Genomic DNA, 22,113 nt, shown 5'->3' on the forward strand with positions numbered 1-22,113 from the left:
CATCAGAGAAATGCAAATTAAAACCACAATGAGATATCACTTCACACCAGTAAGGATTGCCACCATCCAAAAGACAAACAACAACACATGCTGGCAAGGATGTGGAGAAAGGGGAAGCCTCCTACACTGCTAGTGGGAATGTAAACTAGTTCAACCATTGTGGAAAGCAGTATGGAGGTTCCTCAAAAAACTTAAAATAGAACTACCATTTGACCCTGGAATTCGTCTCCTAGGATTTTACCGAAAGAAAACAAGATCGAAGGTTCAAAAAGCCATATGCACCCCTATGTTTACTGCAGCACTATTTACAACAGTCAAGATATGGATGCAACCTAAGTGTCCATCAGTAGATGAATGGATAAAGAAGAGGTGGCACATATACAAAATGGAACGCTATTCAGCCATAAGAAGAAAACAAATCCTACCATTTACAACAACATGGATGGAGCTAGAGGGTATTATGCTCAGTGAAATAAGCCAGGCGGAGAAAGACAAGTACCAAATGATTTCCCTCATTCGTGGAGTATGAATACAAAGCAAATCTGAAGGAACAAAACAGCAGACTCACAGACTCCAAGAAACGACTAGCGGTTACCAAAGGGGAGGGGCGTGGAAGGGAGAAGGGATTCAGGGGAATTCTGATTGGTGCACATGGTGTGTGTGGGGTCATGGGGAAACAATGTAGCTCAGAGAAGTCAAGTAGGGACTCCGTGGCATCGTGCTACGCTGATGGACAACGGCGGCAATGGGGTATGGGGGGGACTCGATAATATGGGTGAATATAGTACCCACATTGTTTCTCTTGTGAAACCTTCAGAGCAGTGTATATCAATGATACCTTAATAAAAAAGAAGAAAAAGAAAGTTCACATTATACCAATTGAATTTTATGAAAGACTTCAATGCTTTCCTTTTCCTTTTCCTTTTTCTTTTTCGCTGTTTTGCCAACTGGTCTCGTGCTGAGTACCTGGTGCCCGCGGCGGCCACGTTGGCCGAGCTGGCTGGGGGGGTCACCGCGGCCTGGGGGCGCCTGAGCCGCGAGCCCTGAGCTGCCATTCGCGCGCCGTCTCCTGGCAACTTGGGAGCGCGCGCCGCCAGCGCACAATGCCCGCCAGCGCACAATGCACGCCCACCTCTAGCCCCGGCGCGCTAGCGCAGGCAGGCAGTCTGGAGGAGAGCCGCGGAAGCCGCTTGCCCGCCGGACAGAGCTAGCTCGTCGCTTCAAATGGGAGGAGTTTTGAGCAAGCTCCACAACCCGCAACCCGCCCCCGATCGGGAAGCCAGGAGCCGGCGCCCACCCGCGCGCCAGGCCTTCCTCGCAAGACGCGCCCGCCCCACAAGCCCCGCCCGCCGGCCCCCTCGGCCCGCCGTGATCCCATTCAGCCCTCAGTCCCCACTAGTTTCCTTGGATCCCCTCGGAGGCCTTCCCGCCGGTAAGACACGCTGACCCTCCGAAGACGGAGGACTTGACTTTGAAAGTTTTTTTTTCTTAAGTCCTCAGTGGGCTTTGTGCCGTTTTCCCCTCTTCAAACACCTTGGTGCGCGTCCACCGTGTCCTGTCTCCCTTTAGCCTCTGCTATGAGATGTGCTGCCAAAACTGTTCCCTTCTTTCAGTTCTTTTTTTTTGGGTCATTTTTCTATTCCTTTTATTTTTAATTTTTTTGGGGATCATTAGTGTACAGTTACATGAGCAACATTGTGGTTACTAGACTTCCCCCATTATCAAGTCCCTCCCTCATACCCCATTACAGTCACTGTCCATCAGCATAGTGAGAGGCTATAGAGTCACTACTTGTCTTCTCTGTGTGCTGTACTGCCCTCCCCCTTACATCAGGTATTCTGATCCTAATGCCCCTTATTCCCCTTCTTGCTCCCTTCCCACCCACCCTTCCCAGTTCCTTTCACTTTGGTATCTGTTAGTCCATTCTCGGGTTCTGTGAGTCTGCTGCTGTTTTGTGCCCTCAGTTTTTTCTTTGTTCTTATGCTCCACAGATGAGTGAAACCATTTGATACTTGTCTTTCTCTGCCTGGCATATTTCACTGAGCATAATACCCTCTAGCCCCATCCACATTGTTGTGAACCCTTCTTTCAGTTCTTAAAGCTCTGAACTTTAATACAGTATGGGTTTAGCAGAATACTTGGTAAATCACTTAAAATATCCCTGCTTCAGGTGAGACTACCTTCTGTCTGTAAAGTATAGTGCTCTAAAAGGTTTTGTTACTTTTTTATCTTTGGAGCAATAAATTGTATCAGCCGAACTCAAAGAGGTGTACCCAGGAAATGTCCTGGATGGATATAACTTGGCTAATAAAGATGATTAGATTAAAAGAATTGTGTTTTCGTTTAGTCCCAGTTGAGTGATAACAACAAAATTCAAAACTTCGGTGACAACACTAGATCCTCGATAAGTACATTTATTTGAAAAGGTGAACATTCAGGTTTTTAAAATGTTAGACTTTGGGTGTATATTTCTGATGACATAGCATAAGAGATTGAAGGATTTTTGTAAAATTTATCTCTGCATGTCCTTACACACACTTTTCTTCCACTGTAGTTTTACTTGTGTGGGCAGTTTTTCAATTTCCCCCTCAAAGTTGTTGAATCCATTGCAGGGACAGCTGTCAAGTGCCTGCCACTTTCTGCCCTTAGGTGGAATGGGGAAAGTTGCCATAAAAATGCTGTGTTTTGTGTTGCTTAGAGGCTTAAGTTCTCTGGAAAATAACTGAACCCACATGGTTCTTAAGTAATTTAAACTTTCTGTCATTCTTCTAAGCTGCTTTGATTCCATAATGTGTTTCCCATTCTCCACAGGGTCTGTGGGACTTTACCACACCACTTTGGCATAACACATCCAAGACGATACCCAATCCAGCAGGCCCAGTATTCCTGTGTGCTTCCCACGCTGTGCCGGAATGGAGGTCACAGGAAGCATGTGCTGTCTCGTGGTAATTCCAGAGTGGTGTGCAGGCCTTTGACAATGAGGAACGCTCCTCCCGGGAGCAACCTGGCTCATTTTCCAATGTAAGCATTGGTGGAGGAACAGACTCCCAGTGTGTCCACTTTATTCTCCTGCAGTTGTTCATCTGAGAGAATAACTAACTCAAAGGAAAGGAAGAAGCTCCTTATGTGAGGGAGAAATCTCAAGTTCCAGTTATTGAGGAGTTTTTTATTTTCTGGGTTTTTCCCAAGACTGTAGCTTAACAGCTAAGTTTGTGTGAGTGTATAAATTACCCTTTTGCTTGTTGGATAGCTTCTGATTTCCAGCACCTGAAGTTCATGCTATGTAGCATGATGATCAGAATATCTTAATGCTAGAATCCTGTTTTCTGTTACAGAGCAGCGCAGATCCCTAAGGCCCCAGACCCGTGGTCAAAGGAGGCTGTTCTGAGGGCCCTCGAACGTTGGAAGAGGAAGAAAAGGACAGTGGAGGAGGAGGAAGACCAAACATCTGCTGGTCAGGAGGACAAAAGAAGGTAACATGCCCTGCAGAGTACTCAAAGTGCCTCCCACACGGGTTCCTGGGATTTGTTGAGAGATCACTCCCCAGAAGAATCAGAGGCCTCCTCCTGTGTATGAACGGCAGGTCCCCTTCTTTCACTTTCATGGAAGAGCTTGGTAACAAGAGCTTTAATGCTATGCCTTTCATTAGGCACAGGTTACATACATTTTGTAATATACCTTTTCCATAAGTACTAGAGAAAAGCCACAGTTACTGGCCACATCAGCTTCATACTTTTGATATAAATGTGTTAAATTTTATTTTGAGAGAATGCTGAAAGTCTTCCCCTTGTGGTGGTCAGTTATTTGGGTGACCATCAGCTTAGGTGTAATATGTGTGCTGAAGGAAATACTTAGCAAAGAACAGTGAAGACTGGAGTATGGTAGCTTTATGAGTAATGAGAATAAAACCAGTTTCATTATTTGGTTTTTGAAAATGTAACAAAAATAGAGGAAGCAGTCTGTTTCCTTGATGGAAAGAGAGGAAGTTGTAGGTGCTGAGAAAGCTGCAGAACTGCTTGTGGCTTTCCAAGGAGTCAGTTAAGAATTTTCTTGTAACTCAACAAATTCCAAGACCCACCATGTGCCAGAGCCTACTCCAGGTACTGTGGATAGAGCAGTGAGCAAGCAAAGGTCTCCTGGGACTTGGGTAATCAATGAAACAGGGTAATTATAGATTGTAAGTATATAAAGATTTTAAAAAAGCAGTGCTATAAAAGGGTCATGAAAAAGGGGGATCTCTGTATATAAGGTGGTCAAGGAAACATGCTCTGAGGAGACAGTGGGCCCTACATTTGAGAAATAGATCCATTGTCCCCATCAGTTACACCAGGCTAGCCATAACCTGCAGGTTCACAGCTGGCCATCTTTGATACTGTAGATGGCAACATTAGGTAAGGAAATACTAATAAATGCAAGTGTGTTCATTGGAAGATTGATTGGAAGTAACGTTGGAAGATCAGGTAAAGAATACTAGGGATATGCTTTACAAGGGAGCAGTCTGAGCTCATGTCAGCCAACTAAGCAGGAGTGGCAGAGGGAGATGGTATGTTGGAGGTCAGAGAGAAAATAACTATTCTTATGGTCAAAACAGGTTTCTCATGTTCTCCAGGTTGGTAATTTGTCTAGACCCCAGTGAGCCTATAACTGAAGGCTCTGTGTTGTCTTTCCCATAATTGGAATAAGCAGTGATTATGTGCACCATGCACAGGCCCTTATCTGTGATCTGTGAAGTTCTTCTCTTACAGACTGAACTAAGTGAGAGCACTGGGGGATGTGTGTATGTGGGTCGCTAAAGTGTTTTTTTGTCTTTAGTTTACAGATGGTAGGATATTAAATTTGTGATTGCAGTGCTTTGGGGAGAAGTTAGCAAATAATCAGTACACCTGAATAGTTCAAAAGTTCTTGATGCATTTTTATACTTTTCTTATTAGATTAGGACTGTCCTAGAATAAATTGACCTTCCTGAATCTTTGAGATCTGAGGCAACCTTTTCTTGTCTAGCATGAACCTATATTCTGTAGAAAGAGTATAAGATCCCAGGAATATGAGAGTATGCTTTAAAGGAGAGGTCGTATCATCTAACTGAGGGTTTGTGATTTGTCACAGGTGCCATGACAGCAGTGGGAGTGGCCATTCAGCTTTTAAGCCCGAGGTGGCCAACGGAGTCCCTGCTGCTTTTGTGCCTGAGTAAGTGAGAATCCATCTGGGTGAGGTTTCCTGTTTGGGAAAGGGTCATTATCAGAGTTACTGACCTGTAAGTTTTCCTCTTTGAAGTCAGAGAGGAACATTTTTAGTAACTTGCCACAATAACTATTTTGTCTAATTCTCTTTTACTATTTTTCTTTAATATGCATAAAATATGCTAAGGCTAAGAGGGTTTGTAGATACACGGAATAACCAAGTATGTAACAAAAAGATCACAAGGTTTGTGCAATGGATAGAATGCAGCAGTACGAAATTTAAGAAAAATGTGAGATTTCTACCTTTTAGCTGAATTATATTTGAGGAAGAAGTGGCTGGGAGGGAAAGAGGCTGGAAATGTGTGTGAAAAGGCTTGGGGTGAGTTACATTTTTAAACTGAGTCAGCACGATGATATGGCTGCCAAAAAAGCTTAATATGCTCCTACTCTGGGCTGATAGCAGAACAAAGACTAGGAGGAGGCCAGTCAGTGGTGGTCCTGGATGCCTTAGTCCTGCTGTCCACGGAGTGCTGCTGGTTGGCTGTGCTGCCCTGCAAGACGAGGCAAACACAAACTGAAATTCACTGCGAGAGAATGAAGCAACTCAAGATGTCACGGGGTGGTGGTGGGTGAGGTGGTTCTAAAGGTACATAAGCACTAGCCCAGAGGGGAAAAACCTCACAAGTGTAAAGAAATGAGGGAGGGAGGATAATGGCCTGCAAAAATGTGAAGGACTATCACATGAAAGGAGGACAATTTTCTTGGCTTGGCTCCAGATGGGATCCATAGGGGAAGTAAGTGAAAGAGAAAGTATGTTTGCATCTAGTACAGGGATAAACTGCTCTGTGGTTGACATTCATCAGCCAGGAGACAGTGAGCCGTCAGTGCTGTCACAACGGTTGGATGATTATTTCACAGGAAAGATGTTTAGGGAATTTCTGTTTCAGTTTGAATCTTAGAAAAAGTGGTTGGTTCCACCTAAACTTTTTTTTAACACCTTTATTGATGTATAATTGACATAAATAAACTGTGCCTCTTTGAAGTGTACCATTTGATCAATTTTGACATGTATCCTTATCAGAATTATTGTCCTATAAATTTTCCTCTTTGAAATCAGAGAGGAACATTTTGAGTAACTTGCCACAATAACTATTTTGTCTAAATTTCACACCCACAAAACCATCACCACAGTCAAGATAATGAACATCATCATCACTGCCAGAAGTTTCCCCATGCCCCTTGGTGAAGCCTTAAAATCTCCCTCTGATCCTGTCCCTGTTGCCAGGCATCCATTGGTCCCCATTCTGTCACTATAGATTTGTGTGCATTTCCTAGAGTATATATAAGTAGAATCATACTTTTAATTTTTTATAAACTGAGCTTTTCCTTTCTGACTTTGTGAGACATGTTTAGCTGAATTAACAGTAAAATTAACAACATTAACCTTTTCCATTGTGTTAGAACAGTTTTGTGACCGTGGATGAAGCCGTAAAACAATGTTGGTAACTTTCAGTAGCACATCTGTGTTTTCCCCTTTTATTTCCCTGTTAGGCCTGGGCCTCTGAAGAGAGGCCTCAGTTCCCAGAGCTCAGATGGCAAGCTGCGTAAGAGAACCTGCACCTCTGCTGTGAGCTGCTCGAAGGGCACGTGTGCATGTGGCATCCGTATGTCCAGCCGCAATGCCATTACCAGTTCCTACACTTCTACTGGAGGCATCTCTCAGGTACACGCACCTGGTGGTGTGGCAGAAGTGGGTTCTTTGCATTTATTAGTTGATTATGCAGTGTTTACTAGCCACCTTCTGTCAGATGCTGAGATCACCTCTAAGCTAACAGCAGTTACCAACCCTTGAATGATTGCTATGGACCAGTGGAACAAACTAGAAAGCCCGGAATGCCTATGTAGAAACCTGACACAAGACAGAGCCATTATTATAGATAAATAGACAGAGGATGAATAATTCAAAAAATGGTACTAATTTGATTAAAAAGGTAGGTTGAGTCTGAATTGCATTGGGTCATAAATTCATCCTCTAGGCACTGGGAATTTAATGAAAGTTTTAAAAATAAGTGGTTATAATTATTTTTAGAAAGGATGTAGTGTAGACTGGAGAACAGATCAAGTTTTGCTACCAGAATGACTTGGGTTCAAATCTTGGCTTTGGCACTTAGTAGCTATAGACTCGTGGGCAGGTAAATGACTTAAACTCTCTTTTTCTCATCTCTAAAGGATTGTTATAAAGATTGAAGGTAATGTTTGAAAAGCACCCATTACAGTGCTTGTCAGTAAGCAGGCACCCAATATATGGGAGCTGGAAAAAAAGTAAGACATGCGTGAAGGAGGTTTTTGAGAGAAGAAAGAATTTGACATAAGTTTTCATCCATACAGAAGGCTCTTAGAGTAATATAAATGACACATTAATGATAAATGACAAATATAGGAGATGAAGGCCCTGGCCAAGCAGTTATGACAATGCAGAGCATAATAGTATGAAGCTTTACCTGAATCTATTCTGCACTAGGCCCTCTGCTGAGCATTGTACACACATTTCCTCAATCAGTGATCACAACAGACCTGACATACATAGTCATTGCCCCTTCTTACAATTTTATGTCAAATGTCATACATACACAAAAGGAAGGAAAAATATCATAGTGAACCTCCATGTGGCTCCAGCAGTTAACAGTGTTTTGTCAGTCCTGATCCATCAACACCACCACCCCAAATTGGTTTTCCTCTTGTGTTTTAAAGTACAAACACGTTGTTTCACCTGTAGGTACTTCAGTGTATTTTTAAAACTTTTTGAACATTAATAACCACAATGCCTCTATTCCTCTGAATAATAATGACATAATGTTAGTTATCATCGCTCCAATTTGCCCTTCTTACCCTCCCTGTCTTATTACAGTTACTTTGAATCAGGGACCAAAAATCAACTCATTGTGTTTGGTTCACATGTCTCTTAGACTCTTTTTTCTTGAGCATTAAAGGTATTTAATTCATATATGTAACAAAAAATCTGAAGGTAAGGTTGTACACTTATGGAAATAATGATTTTGACCTACTTCATAAGATAGTTGTGAGGCAGTACATGTAAAGTGTTGATGCGTCTACACTGTCCATAGTAAGCATTCAAGAAGTGCCACCAAAATAAGTACTGAAATTTACATTTCAGGGGACTTAATTCACACTCAGCGCTTCAGACTTAGCATTATACAAGGTTGTATCTGATGGCCTAACAAGCAGACAGGGTAAAAATAATCAACTTTTCAACAGGCCTGGGCGGAGCAATGATGCTCGAGGCACCACGCCAGGGGCGGGCTGCCAGGGCGCCGGGGTGGGCCGGGCGACGGACGCGCCCTCCACCGCCCGTGGGTCCCCCGGGGGCGGAGCCCGCGTTTCCACGGCCCGCCACGCAGCCGCGCGGGAAGCCACCGCCGCGTCACGGGCAGCTGCGGGGTCGACCGCGGGAGGCGCGCATGCACCGGGGCCTCTGCCTCCCTGGGCACGCTGCTCAGGCCGGCTGGACGGCCCGGCAAACTCCCCACGGTGGCAGAACCCCTCCGCGGTCCTGGGGCGCGCCAGACACAGCCCCGGGTTGCGCTGGCCCCGCCAGGATGCCGGCTATCCCGGCTGCCGGGCCCCGGCTCACAGCGCCTCGGCCCTTCCGAGGAGCCGCAGGCGGCAGGTCACCGGCCTCACAGCGCGGCCTCCCCGGGCACTCCGGGCCGGCGCAGCCGGCACGTCCTGGCGACTTCCAGCTGTCAGGCTTCCCCAGCGGGCTGTCCCTGCGGCTGTTGTCGCTGTCGCCGCAGGCGCGGAGCACACGGGCTGGGGCAGCGGTCGCCCCCGCCCTCCCCCGCAGCGGGGACGCCAGGCCTCTCTTAGACTCAATCAACGGTACTACTACTACACTTTTTCTTAACTTTTGAAAAGTCTGTGTCAGTATGTTCTATATAATTTACTACATTCTGGATTTTGTTTTCGTCATGGTGCCATTTTGACAATTACTCTATCCCTATTTTCCCTGTAAATGGGCAGTTGGCTCCTGAGGCTTGATGAGTTTCGAGTTTAGTGATTTGGGCAGAGGTGCTGCTGTGCACACATCGCATCACATCGGGAGCACGTGCTGTGTGGTTGCCTCCCACTGGGCTCAGTTGTCAGGCTGATCCTTCACTTTATTGTTCCTATGAGCTTTTCACCTGCTGATTTTAGCAGCCATTTTTTGCCTTTGTCTATGTCCATTGTGGCAAAATGGTGATGTTCTAAATCTGTCCTTCCCTCTGTATTTGTTAACTGAAGGTCTGTGTAATTCTAGATAGAAGAACAAACCCTATCTATAGGAGTGGCAGAATAATAAGCAGGCACTGATGCCGTAGTTAACTCCAAAGGTGACCAGTATGATTCTTGCTGTGTTATCTTTATGAACTGATGATATTTTATAAACATTTCATGATCCTCAGTATAGTGTAGCTGCTCTTTCTGATGCAACTTTTCCAACTTTGGCCAATGACAACCCTTTCAAATACTGGCAATTGACTCACTTTTCAGAAGGCCCACTTCACAAAGAAATGTTTTTTTTAGTCACTTGAAAAGGAGACATTATATACAATGATGGATTAGAGTAACAGAATTATGTTGAAGGTCAGATTCTATGTTATTCCCAAGGTCAGTCACGTGACTTGTGTTTGGCTTTTAGCTCTGGAAGAGGCGTCCCAGTGCCTCACCCTTCTCCAGCCCAGCCTCGTCCGGCTCTCAGACACGAGAGAGTCCAGAAAAGAAAATGAGGTAATTGGTGATTCGCTGTGTGGATTAATGAGAGGGTGGGAAAGGAGAGAAATTTACTTGGCTCTTAGGCTTTCTGAGACTCCGATTTGGGGAATCAAAATGGTTCACATCTAAAGGGCAGAGATGGTGCCGCCCTAAACGCTCTCGTCTCTTGCAGTCGTCACATAGTGTGACCACACTGGCCTCTGCTTCCCCTCATGCTGCAGCGTGAGGGGCTGGGGCATAAGGGGAAGGGCTTGCACGGGACAGAGTGAACAGAGTGACTGATGGGGGTGGGCAGCAGGCTTCACATTCTAGACCCCAGCTGACCCCCTAGGTGCCTAACTAGAATGCCGCTTTCTTAGAGATAGAGGTGTGACTAGGACTCTCAGAAACTTGGCAGGTTTTATGTAAGGTTCTGAAGATTGTTTTCTGCTTGTTTTAAGACAAAGGTATCTCTATGGCTTCTATGAACTGCCTCCCTTCATTTCTTTAGGAATTTTCTTTGCTTCTTTTTGTTGTCTTGACACACTGAGATCTTAGTCATGGTTGTTCTAGACTTTGGTCAGTTGGTAGTTAGGAGGGTCTAAGAAGTAGGTAGGGATAGAGGGTGGCTCCACCTAAAAGTTTAGAAGTGCTTTTCTAAACTTAATTGTGCCTCTTCCTATTACAGAGAAGAGGACGGTCCTCAGGGATCTGGCTCTTCCTCTCCGCCGGTAAACAAGGAGTCCCAGGGAGAACAGGGTAAGTTGATGAATGCATGGCATGTGTTGGTGGTCGTGTATGGAGGGCACATGGACCACAACCCACTGGAAACATGTACTGAGCCTTGATTTGTGTGGGGCTTGGTAGTTACAGAGAGAGATGTTCCTGTCCTACGGGGTTTATGGTCTGGTAAGGGAGAAAGGTGGCCCAGACTCGTATAGCAAACCCAGGCCACCTGGGGGGTGTGGGGTAAGGTAAGCCTAGGTGGGGGAAGCTCAGCAGCCCTGGCCCCACCCCAGCCAGACTTTGGCAGCACTGTGTGGTCAGGTTTTTGTGGATTGAAACCCGCAGCCTCTCTTTTTGGCACCATCTCCAGCACCCAGTCAGCCTTTGGCAGCACCACAGCTGTTTCCTCCAATTTTTTAATTTTGTGGTATCATTAATCTACAATTATTTGAGGAACATTATGTTTACTAGACTCCCCCCTTCACCAAGTCCCCCCCACATAGCCCAGTAGCCACTGTTCATCAGCGTAGTAAGATGCTGCAAAATCACTACTTGTCTACTATGTGTTGCACAGCACTCCCCATGCCCCCCCAAATTATACATGTTAATCATAAGGCCCCCTTTCTTCTTCCACCCCTTCTCCCTCCCTTTCCACCTATCTTCCCCAGTCCCTTTCTATTTGGTAATTGTGAGTCCTTTCTTGGGTTCTGTGATTCTGGTGCTGTTTTATTCCTTCTGTTTTTCATTTGTTCTTATACTCCAGAGATGAGTGAAATCATCTGGTACTTGTCTTTCTCCATCTGGCTTATTTCACTAACCATAATACCCTCTAGCTCCATCCATGTTGATGAAAATGATAGGATTTGTTTTCTTCTTATGGCTTATTAATATTCCATCGTGTATATGTATCACATCTTTACCCATTCATCTACTGATGGACACTTAGGTTCCTTCCATTTCTTGGCTATTGTAAATAGTGCTGCAATAAACATAGGGGTGCATCTGTCTTTTTAAAATTGGGCTGATGCATTCTTAGGGTAAATTCCTAGAGGTAGTATTCCTGGATCAAATGGTATTTCTATTTTGAATTTTTTGAGGAACCTCCATACTGCTTTCCACAGTGATTGAACTAAGTTACATTCCCACCAGCAGGGGAGGAGGGTTCCCCTTTCTCCGCATCCTAGCCAGCATTTTTTGTTGTTTGTCTTTTTGATGGTGGCAATCCTTACTGGTGTGAGGTGATAACTCATTGCGGTTTTAATTTGCATTTCTCTGATGACTAGCGATGTGGAGCATCTTTTCATGTGTCTGTTGGCCATCTGAATTTCTTCTTTGGAGAACTGTCTGTTCAGCTCCTCTGCCCATTTTTTAATTGGATTATTTGCTTTTTGTTTGTTGAGGTGTGTGAGCTCTTTATACATTGTTGATGTCAACCCTTTATTAGATCTGTCATTTATGAATATATTCTCCCATACTGTAGGATGCCTTTTTGTTCTATTGATGGTGTCCTTCCCTGTACATAAGCTTTTCAGCTTGATATAGTCCTATATGTTCATTTTTGCTTTTCTTTCCCTTGCTGGGGGAGATATGTTCATGAAGAAGTCACTCATGTTTATGTCCAAGAGACTTTTGATTATGTTTTTTCTAAGAGTTTTATGGTTTCATGGCTTACATTCAGGTCTTTGATCCATTTCGAATATACTTTTGTGTATAGGGTTAGACAGTGATCCTCATTTCCTTCTCTTTTGCAGCCACCACCTCGGACTTTGAAGCTACGACCCAAACCACCATCAGCGGTGGCAGCACACCCTCATCCCACGTCACATCCGGGGTGTCATCAGACCTCGCTGTCAGCGGGGACTTTGGGATGAGCGTGTCAGCCCCCCACAGCAGCTCCACCACTGGGGTATTCAACTTTGTGGCAGGACGGAGTGGGAGAACTGGTGGCACGGCCCCTTTCTGGGGATGCCTGAGTCAGAACTCCCTTGGTGCAGCTGGCCAGAGCACACTGTTTGCCATCTACGTGGCCAGCACACCTCAGAACACATCTGTGCTTGCAGGTGAGATTTGGAATGGGCTTGGTCTGCAAAGCCAGGTGCTGTTTTAAGTACCAACATAGTCTACACTCTTGGAGCTCTACGCTGTAGTGAAGAGACAGATGTTATCTGTAAACAGCGTCAGGTAGCAGTATAACTCATGACCGGAGGAGCTATGCAGGTAGGGAGTGGGAGCCTTTCTGAGACAATAGTAAACTGAGGCCATGGCCGCAGTTCCAGAGTTGGGAGCAGGGACAGCGGCTGGGGTTGAGGGCATTCCAGGCACAGGAGCAAAGGCCCGAAGTCAGAGATGAGCTTATGTTTTAATGAGCAGAGAAGAGCCAGGTGTGGCTAGAGGTTTAAAAAGGAAAGTGGGATAAAATGACGTTAAGAGACAGGCAGAAAGGAAGATCATTCACGGCCTTTTAAAATGTTTTATTTTTTGGTATTAATCTGCAATTACATGAAGAACATTATGTTTACTAGGCTTTCCCCTTCAACAAGTCCCCCCACGAACCCTATTATAGTCACTGTCCATCAGTGTAGTAAGATGCTGTAGAATTACCACGTGTCTTCTCTGTGTTGCACAGCCCTCCTTTGCCCCCCGCCCATATTATATATGCAATTTGTAATGCCCTCTTTCTTTTTCCTGCCTTTATCCCTCCCTTCTCACCCATCCTGCTCAGTCCCTTTCCCTTTAGTCCATTTCAATAGGTAGTCCATTCTTGGGTTCTGTGATTCTGCTGCTGTTTTGTTCCTTCAGTTTTTCTTTGTTCTTATACTCCACATATGAGTGAAATCATTTGGTACTTGCCTTTCTCCACCTGGCTTATTTCACTGAGCATAATACCCTCCAGCTTCATCCCTGTTGTTGCAAATGGTAGGATTTGTTTTCTTCTTTTGGCTGAATAATATTCCATTCTGTATATGTACCTCATCTTCTTTATCCATTCATCTACTGATGGACATTTAGGTTGCTTCCATTTCTTGACTATTGTAAATAGTGCTGAGATAAACACAGGGGTGCATCTGCCTTTTTCAAATTGGGCTGCTGCATCCTTTAGGGTAAATTCCTACAAGTGGGATTCCTGGGTCAAATGGGATTTCTATTTTGACCTTTTTAAGGAAGCTCCATCCTGCTTTCCACAATGGTTGAACTAATTTACATTCCTACCAACAGTTTAGGAGGGTTCCCCTTTCTCCACAACCTGGCCAACATTGGTTGTTGTTTGTCTTTTGGATGGTGGTGATCCTTCCTAGTGTGAAGGGATATCTCATTGTGGTTTTAATTTGTATTTCTCTGATGACTAGCGATGTGGAGCAATTTCTTCTTTGGAGAACTGTTCAACTACTCTGCTCATTTTTTTTTTATGTATTAACAATTTCTATTTTATTTAACAAAATGAAGATCTGTATGTTTCTTTTATTTTTTTTAAATTTTGTTATCATTAATTTACAATTACATGAGGAACATTATGTTCACTAGGCTCCCCCTTTCACCAAGTCCACGCGACACACCCCATTACACTCACTATCCATCAGCATAGTAAGATGTTGTAGAATCACTACTTGTCTTCTCTGTGTTGCACAGACGTCCCCATGGCCCCCCCTACATTATATGTGCTATTCTTTTTCCAGACCCTTACCCCTCCCTTCCCTCCCATCTTCCCCAGTCCCTTTCCCTTTGGTAACTGTTAGTCCATTCTTGGGTTCTGTGATTCCGGTGCTGTTTTGTTCCTTCAGTTTTTCTTTGTTCTTATACTCCACAGATGAGTAAAATCATTTGGTATTTTTCTTTCTCTGCCTGGCTTATTTCACTGAGCATAATACCCTCTAGCACATCCATGTTGTTGCAAATGGTAGCATTTGTTTACTTCTTATGAGTGAATAATATTCCATTGTATATATGTACCACATCTTCTTTATCCATTCATCTACTTATGGACAGTTAGGTTGCTTCAGTTTCTTAGCGGTTGTAAATAATGCTGCGATAAATATAGGGGTGCATCTGTCTTTTTCAAAATGGGCTGCTCCCATTTGTTTTTTTTCCTTTTCTATCCTTTCCCTGAAGAGATATGTTCAAGAAGAAGTCGCTCATGTTTGTGTCCAACATATTTTTGCCTGTCTTTCTCTAAGAGTTTTATGGTTTCATGTCTTCCACTCAGGAGTTCAATCAATTTTTAATTGACTTTTGTGTATGGGGTTAGACAATGACCCATGTTCCTCTTTTTCTGCAGCCATCACCTCTGGCTTTGGAGCTGTGACACAGACCACCAGCTGTGGGAATAGCACATCAGCGTTTGGCAGCACCATCTCAGTGCCCTTCACATCCACAGTGTCAGCAGGCCCCACTGGCAGTGGGGGCTTTGGGACAAGCGTGGCTGCCCCCCACAGCAGCTCCACCACTGGGGCATTTGGCTCTGCATCAGAACAGAGTGGGAGAACTGGTCTCAAGAACCCTTTCAGGGGAGCCTTGAATCCAAACTCCCTGGGTGCAGCTGGCCAGAGCACACCCTCTGGTTTCCATGTGGCCAGCACGCATCAGAACATGCCCGGGATTTCAGGTGAGATTTGGAATGGGCTCGGTCTGCAGTGCCAGGCACTTTCTTAAGTGCTGACACAGTCTCCGCTTTCGGACCTGTATGCTATGGTGAAGATTTAGATGTTATCACAGAAGTTATCTGCAAACAGCGTCAGGTAGCAGTGTAACTCAAGACCGGAGGATCTATTTAGGTAGTCAGCGGCAGCCTTTCTGAGACAATAGCAAACTGAGGCCATGGCCGCGGTTCCTGAGTTGGTAGCAGGGACAGTGTCTGGGGGTGAGGACGTTGCAGGCACAGGAGCAAAGACCCGAAGGCAGAGATGAGCTTATGTTTTCATGAGCAGAGAAGAGCCAGGTGTGGCTAGAGGTTATAAAGGAAAGTGGAATAAAATGACATTAAGAGACAAGCAGAAAGGAAGATCATTCACGGCCTTTTAAAATGTTTTATTCTTTTTGGTATCTATCTTCAATTACCTTAAGAACGTTATGCTTATTTCGCTCTCCTCCTCACCAAGTACCCCGCACAAACCCCATTGGAGTCACTGTCCATCAGTGTAGTAACATGCTGTAGAATCACTACTCGTCTTCCTGTGTAGCCTAGCCCTCCCCGTGCCCGACCACATCATACACACTAATCATAATGCACCCTTTCTTTTAAACTGCCCTTCTCCCTCCCTTCCCACCCATCCTCCTCAGACCCTTTCTCTTTGGTAACTGTTAGTCCATTCTTGGGTTTTGTGATTCTGCTGCTGTTTTGTTTCTTCAGTTTTTCCTTTGCTCTTATACTCCAGAGATGAGTGAAATCATTTGGTACTTGTTTTTCTCCGCCTCGCTTATTTCACTCAGCATAATATCCTCTAGCTCCAAGCATGTTCTTGCAAATGGTAGGATTTGTTTTCTTCTTATGGCTGAATTATATTCCATTGTGCATATATTCATCTACTGATGGACACATAGGTTGTTTCCATTTCTTGGCTGTTGTAAATAGTGCTGTGATAAACATAGGGGTACATCTGTCTTTTTCAAAACGGGTTGCTGTATTCGTAGGGTAAATTCCTAGCTGTGCTATTGCTGGGTCAAATGGTATTTCTACTTTGAGCTTTTTGAGGAACCTCCATATTGCTTTCCACAGTGGTTGAACGAATTTACATTCCCACCAACAGTGTAGGAGGGTTCCCCTCTCTCCACATCCTGGCCAACATTTGTTGTGGTTTGTCTTTTGGATGGTGGTGATCCTTACTGGTGTGAGGTGATATCTCATTGTGGTTTTAATTAGCTTTTCTCTGATGACAAGCGATGTGGTGCATCTTTTCATGTGTCTATTGGGCACCTGAATGTCTTGTTTGGACAACTGCCTGTTCAGCTACCCTGCCCACATTTTTATTGGAATATTTGCTTTTTGTTTGTTGAGGTGTGTTAGCTCTTTATATATTTTGGATGTCAACCCTTTATCGGATCTGTCATTTATGAATACATTCTCCCATACTGGAGGATGCCTTTTTTTCTGTTGGTGGTGCCCTTTACTGTACAGATGCTTTTAAGCTGTATATAGTCCCATTTGTTCATTTTTGCTTTTCTTTTCCTAGAGAGATATGTTCACAAGGAAGTCGCTCATGTTTATGTCCAAGATATTTTCTCCTGTCCTTCTCTAAGAGTTTTATGCTTTCATGGCTTCCGTTCAGGGGTTCGATCAATTTCGAATTTACTTTTGTATATGGGGTTAGACAATGATGCATGTTTCCTCCTTTTTTGCAGCCATCACCTCTGGCTTTGGAGTGGTGACACAGACTACCAGCTGTGGGAACAGCACATCAGGGTTTGGCAGCACCATCTCGGTGCCCTTCACATCCACGGTGACAGCAGGCCCCACTGGCAGTGGGGGCTTTGGGACAAGCGTGGCTGCCCCCCACAGCAGCTCCACCACTGGGGCATTTGGCTCGGCGTCAGAACAGAGTGGGAGAACTGGTCTCAAGAACCCCTTCAGGGGAGCCTTGAATCCAAACTCCCTGGGTGCAGCTGGCCAAAGCACACCCTCTGTTTTACATGTGGCCAGCACGCATCAGAACATGCCTGGGTTTTCAGGTGAGATTTGGAATGGGCTCGGTCTGCAGTGCCAGGCGCTGTCTTAGGTGCTGACACAGTCTCCGCTTTCGGGGCTGTATGCTCTGGTGAAGATTTAGATGTTTTCACAGAAGTTATCTGTAAACAGTATCAGGTAGCAGTGAAACCCATAACCAGAGGAGCTATTTAGGTAGTCAGCGGCAGCCTTTCTGAGACAATAGCAAACTGAGGCCATGGCCGCGTTTCCAGAGTTGGGAACAGGGACAGTGTCTGGGGGTGAGGAAGTTGCAGGCACAGGAGCAAAGGCCCAAAGGCAGAGATGAGCTTATGTTTTCATGAGCAGAGAAGAGCCAGGTGTGGCTAGAGGTTATAAAGGAAAGTGTACTAAAATGACATTAAGAAACAGGCAGAAAGGAAGATCATTCACGGCCATTTAAAATGTTTTATTGTTTTTGGTATCTATCTACAATTACCTTAAGAACGTTCTGTTAATTTCGCTCTCCTCTTCACCAACTACCCCGCACAAACCCCATTGGTGTCACTGTCCATCAGCGTAGTAACATCCTGTAGAATCACTACTCGTCTTTCTGTGTAGCCTAGCACTTCCCGTGCTCCACCACATTATACATGGTAATCATAATGCACCCTGTCTTTTTCGCTGCCCTTATCCCTCCCTTACCACCCATCCTCCTCAGTCCCTTTCTCTTTGGTAACTGTTAGTCCATTCTTGGGTTTTGTGATTCTGCTGCTGTTTTGTTCCTTCAGTTTTTCCTTTGCTCTTATACTCCAGAGATGAGTGAAATCATTTGGTACTTGTCTTTCTCCGCGTCTCTTATTTCACTCAGCATAATACCTTCTAGCTCCAAGCATGTTCTTGCAAATGGTAGGATTTGTTTTCTTCTTATGGCTGAATTATATTCCATTGTGCATACATTCATCTGCTTATGAACACGCAGGTTGTTTCCATATCTTGGCTGTTGTAAATAGTGCTGTGATAAACATAGGGGTACATCTGTCTTTTTCAAAACAGGCTGCTGTATTCATAGGGTAAATTTCTAGGAGCGGTATTGCTGTGTCAAAAGATATTTCTACTTTGAGCTTTTTGAAGTACCCTCATATTGCTTTCCACAGTGTTTGAACGAATTTACATTCCCACCAACAGTGGAGGAGGGTTCCCCTCTCTCCACATCCTTGCCAACATTTGTTGTGGTTTGTCTTTTGGATGGTCGTGATCCTTACTGGTGTGAGGTGATATCTCATTGTGATGTTAATTAGCATTTCTCTGATGACAAGTGATTTCGTGCATCTTTTCATGTGTCTATTGGGCACCTGAATGTCTTGTTTGGACAACTGCCTGTTCAGCTCCCCTGCCCACATTTTTATTGGAATATTTGCTTTTTGTTTGTTGAGGAGTGTTAGCTCTTTATATATTTTGGATGTCAACCCTTTATCGGATCTTACAAATATGAATATATTCTCCCATACTGGAGGATGCCTTTTGTTCTGTTGGTGGTGCCCGTTACTGTACAGATGCTTTTAAGCTGTATATAGTCCCATTTGTTCATTTTTGCTTTTCTTTCCGTGAATAGATATGTTCACAAAGAAGTTGCTCATGTTTATGTCCAAGATATTTTCTCCTGTCCTCTAAGAGTTTTATGGTTTCATGGCTTCCGTTCAGGGGTTCAATCAATTTTGAATTTACTTTTGTGTATGGGGTTAGACAATGATCCATGTTTCCTCCTTTTTGCAGCCATCACCTCTGGTTTTGGAGCTGTGACACAGACCACCAGCTGTGGGAACAGCACATCAGGGTTTGGCAGCACCATCTCAGTGCCCTCCACATCCACGGTGTCAGCAGGCCCCACTGGCAGTGGGGGCATTGGGACAAGCGTGGCTGCCCCCCACAGCAGCTCCACCACTGGGGCATTTGGGTCTGCATCAGAACAGAGTGGTAGAACTGGTCTCAAGAACCCCTTCAGGGGAGCCTTGAATCCAAACTCCCTGGGTGCAGCTGGCCAGAGCACACCCTCTGGTTTACATGTGGCCAGCACGCATCAGAACATGCCTGGGTTTTCAGGTGAGATTTGGAATGGGCTCGGTCTGCAGTGCCAGGCGCTGTGTTAGGTGCTGACAGTCTCCGCTTTCGGGGCTGTATGCTCTGGTGAAGATTTAGATGTTTTCACAGAAGTTATCTGTAAACAGCATCAGGTAGCAGTGAAACCCATAACCGGAGGAGCTATTTAGGTAGTCAGCAGCAGCCTTTCTGAGACAATAGCAAACTGAGGCCATGGCCATAGTTCCAGAGTTGGGAGCAGGGACAGTGGCTGGGCGTGAGGATGTTGCAGGCACAGGAGCAAAGGCCCGAAGGCAGAGATGAGCTTATGTTTTCATGAGCAGAGAAGAGCCAGGTGTGGCTAGAGGTTATAAAGGAAAGTGGAATAAAATGACATTAGGAGACAGGCAGAAAGGAAGATCATTCACGGCCTTTCAAAATTTTTTATTCTTTTTGGTATCTATCTTCAATTACCTTAAGAACGTTATTTTTATTTCGCTCTCCTCTTCACCAAGTACCCCGCACAAACCCCGTTGGAGTCACTGACCATCAGTGTAGTAACATGCTGCAGAATCACTACTCATCTTCCTGTGTAGCCTAGCCCTCCCCGTGCCCGACCACATCATACACACTAATCATAATGCACCCTTTCTTTTTCGCTGCCCTTGTCCCCCCCTTCCCACCCATCCTCCTCAGACCCTTTCTCTTTGTTTACTGTTAGTCCATTCTTGGGTTCTGTGATTGTGCTGCTGTTTTGTTCCTTCAGTTTTTCCTTTGCTCTTATACTTCAGGGATGAGTGAAATCATTTGGTACTTGTCTATCTCTGCCTCACTTATTTCTCTCAGCATAATGCCCTCTAGCTCCAAGCATGTTCTTTCAAATGGTAGGATTTGTTTACTTATTATGGCTGAATTTTATTCCATTGTGCATACATTCAACTACTGATGGACACATAGGTTGTTTCCATTTCTTGGCTGTTGTAAATAGTGCTGCAATAAACATACGGGTACATCTGTCTTTTTCAAAACGGGCTGCTGCATTCGTAGGGTAAATTCCTAGGAGCGGTATTGCTGGGTCAAATGGTATTTCTACTTTGAGCTTTTTGAGGAACCTACATATTGCTTTCCACAGTGGTTGAACGAATTTACATTCCCACCAACAGTGTAGGAGGGTTCCCCTCTCTCCAAATTCTTGCCAACATTTGTTGTGGTTTGTCTTTTGGATGGTGGTGATCCTTACTGGTGTGAGGTGATATCTCATTGTGGTTTTAATTAGCTTTTCTCTGATGACAAGCGATGTGGTGCATCTTTTCATTTGTCTATTGGGCATCTGAATTTCTTCTTTAGACAAGTGCCTGTACAGCTCCCCTGCCCACATTTTTATTGAAATATTTGCTTTTTGTTTGTTGAGGTGTGTTAGCTCCTTATATATTTTGGATGTCAACCCTTTATTGGATCTGTCATTTATGAATATATTCTCCCATACTGGAGGATGCCCTTTTGTTCTGTTTGTGGTGCCCTTTACTGTACAGAAGCTTTCAAGCTGGATATAGTCCCATTTGTTCATTTTTGACTTTCGTTCCCTTGAGAGATATGTTCATGTAGGAGTCGCTCATGTTTATGTCCAAGATATATACGCCTGTCTTCTCTAAGGGTTTTATGCTTTCATGGCTTCCATTCAGGGGTTTGATCAATTTCGAATTTGCTTTTGTGTATGGGGTTAGACAATGATCCATGTTTCCTCCTTTTTGGCAGCAATCTCCTCTGGCTTTGGAGCAGTGACCCAGACTACCAGCTGTGGGACCAGTACATCAGGGTTTTGCAGCACCATCTCAGCGCCCTTCACATTCAGGGTATCAGCAGGCCCCACTGGCAGTGGGGGCATTGGGACAAGCATGGCTGCCCCCCACAGCAGTTCCACCACTGGGGCATTTGGCTCTGCGTCAGAACAGAGTGGGAGAGCTGGTCTCAGGAACCCTTTCTGGGGAGCCTTGAATCCAAACTCCCTGGGTGCAGCTGGCCACGGCACACCCTCTGGTTTCCATGTGGCCAGCACGCATCAGAATATGCCCGGGTTTTCAGGTGAGATTTGGAATGGGCTCGGTTTGCAGTGCCAGGCATTGTCTTAGGTGCTGACACAGACTCCGCTTTCGGAGCTGTATTCTGTGGTGAAGATTTAGATGTTATCACAGAAGTTATCTGTAAACAGCGTCAGGTAGCAGTGAAACCCATAACCGGAGGAGCTATTTAGGTAGTCAGTGGCAGCTTTTCTGAGACAATAGCAAACTGAGGCCATGGCCGCGGTTCCAGAGTTGGGAGCAGGGACAGTGGCTGGTGGCAAGGACGTTGCAGGCACAGGAGCAAAGGCCTGAAGGCAGAGATGACCTTATGTTTTCATGAGCAGAGAAGCGCCAGGTGTGGCTAGAAGTTATAAAGGAAAGTGTACTAAAATGACATTAAGAAACAGGCAGAAAGGAAGATCATTCACGGCCTTTTTAAATGTTTTATTGTTTTTGGTATCTATCTACAATTACGTTAAGAACGTTATGTTTATTTGTCTCCCCCCATCACCAAGTACCCCGCACAAATCCCATTAGAGCCACTGTCCACCAGCGTAGTAACATGCTGTAGAATCACTACTCGTCTTCTCTGTGTAGCCTAGCCCTCCCCGTGCTCCACCACATTATACATGCAAATCATAATGCACCCTTTCTTTTTCGCTGCCCTTATCCCTCCCTTACCATCCATCCTCCTCAGTCCCTT

At 44.9% G+C, this 22,113-nt stretch overlaps 2 protein-coding genes and 1 long non-coding RNA gene across 5 annotated transcripts in view; 2 read left to right on the top strand and 1 right to left on the bottom strand.

The window, feature by feature from the left end:
* The window catches only part of LOC118913382 (eukaryotic peptide chain release factor GTP-binding subunit ERF3A-like), a 56,144-nt gene that overhangs the window by 9,766 nt on the left and 24,265 nt on the right, over window positions 1-22,113 (bottom strand). The window lies entirely within an intron of this gene.
* Window positions 1,372-10,694, top strand: LOC130679164 (uncharacterized). Its single transcript, XR_008992196.1, has 7 exons — window positions 1,372-1,432; window positions 2,812-3,218; window positions 3,336-3,473; window positions 5,107-5,187; window positions 6,732-6,903; window positions 9,880-9,968; window positions 10,621-10,694. It is a non-coding gene; the product is annotated as an uncharacterized LOC130679164 (long non-coding RNA).
* Window positions 12,525-21,669, top strand: LOC130679163 (putative nuclear envelope pore membrane protein POM 121B). Of its 2 annotated transcripts, none has more exons than XM_057487248.1 (2): window positions 12,525-12,718; window positions 21,106-21,669. In XM_057487248.1, the coding sequence occupies exons 1-2, from the start codon at window positions 12,526-12,528 to the stop codon at window positions 21,477-21,479; spliced, it is 567 nt and encodes a 188-aa protein (XP_057343231.1). In that variant the 5' UTR covers window position 12,525; the 3' UTR covers window positions 21,480-21,669. The 2 variants fall into 2 exon arrangements, with proteins under 2 accessions (XP_057343231.1, XP_057343232.1); XM_057487249.1 differs by lacking the exon at window positions 21,106-21,669 and adding an exon at window positions 14,932-15,448.

This window comes from Manis pentadactyla, chromosome 10 (genome assembly GCF_030020395.1).
Source record: "Manis pentadactyla isolate mManPen7 chromosome 10, mManPen7.hap1, whole genome shotgun sequence".
NCBI lineage: Eukaryota > Metazoa > Chordata > Mammalia > Pholidota > Manidae > Manis > Manis pentadactyla.

What these genes read in the sequence shown, in the direction of transcription:
- LOC130679163 (XM_057487248.1), top strand. Translation starts at nt 12,526, where the DNA reads ATGAGCGTGTCAGCCCCCCACAGCAGCTCCACCACTGGGGTATTCAAC. An exon ending in GAACACATCTGTGCTTGCAG is followed by an intron (nt 12,719 to 21,105) that starts GTGAGATTTGGA and finishes CCTTTTTGGCAG; the next exon opens with CAATCTCCTCTGGCTTTGGA.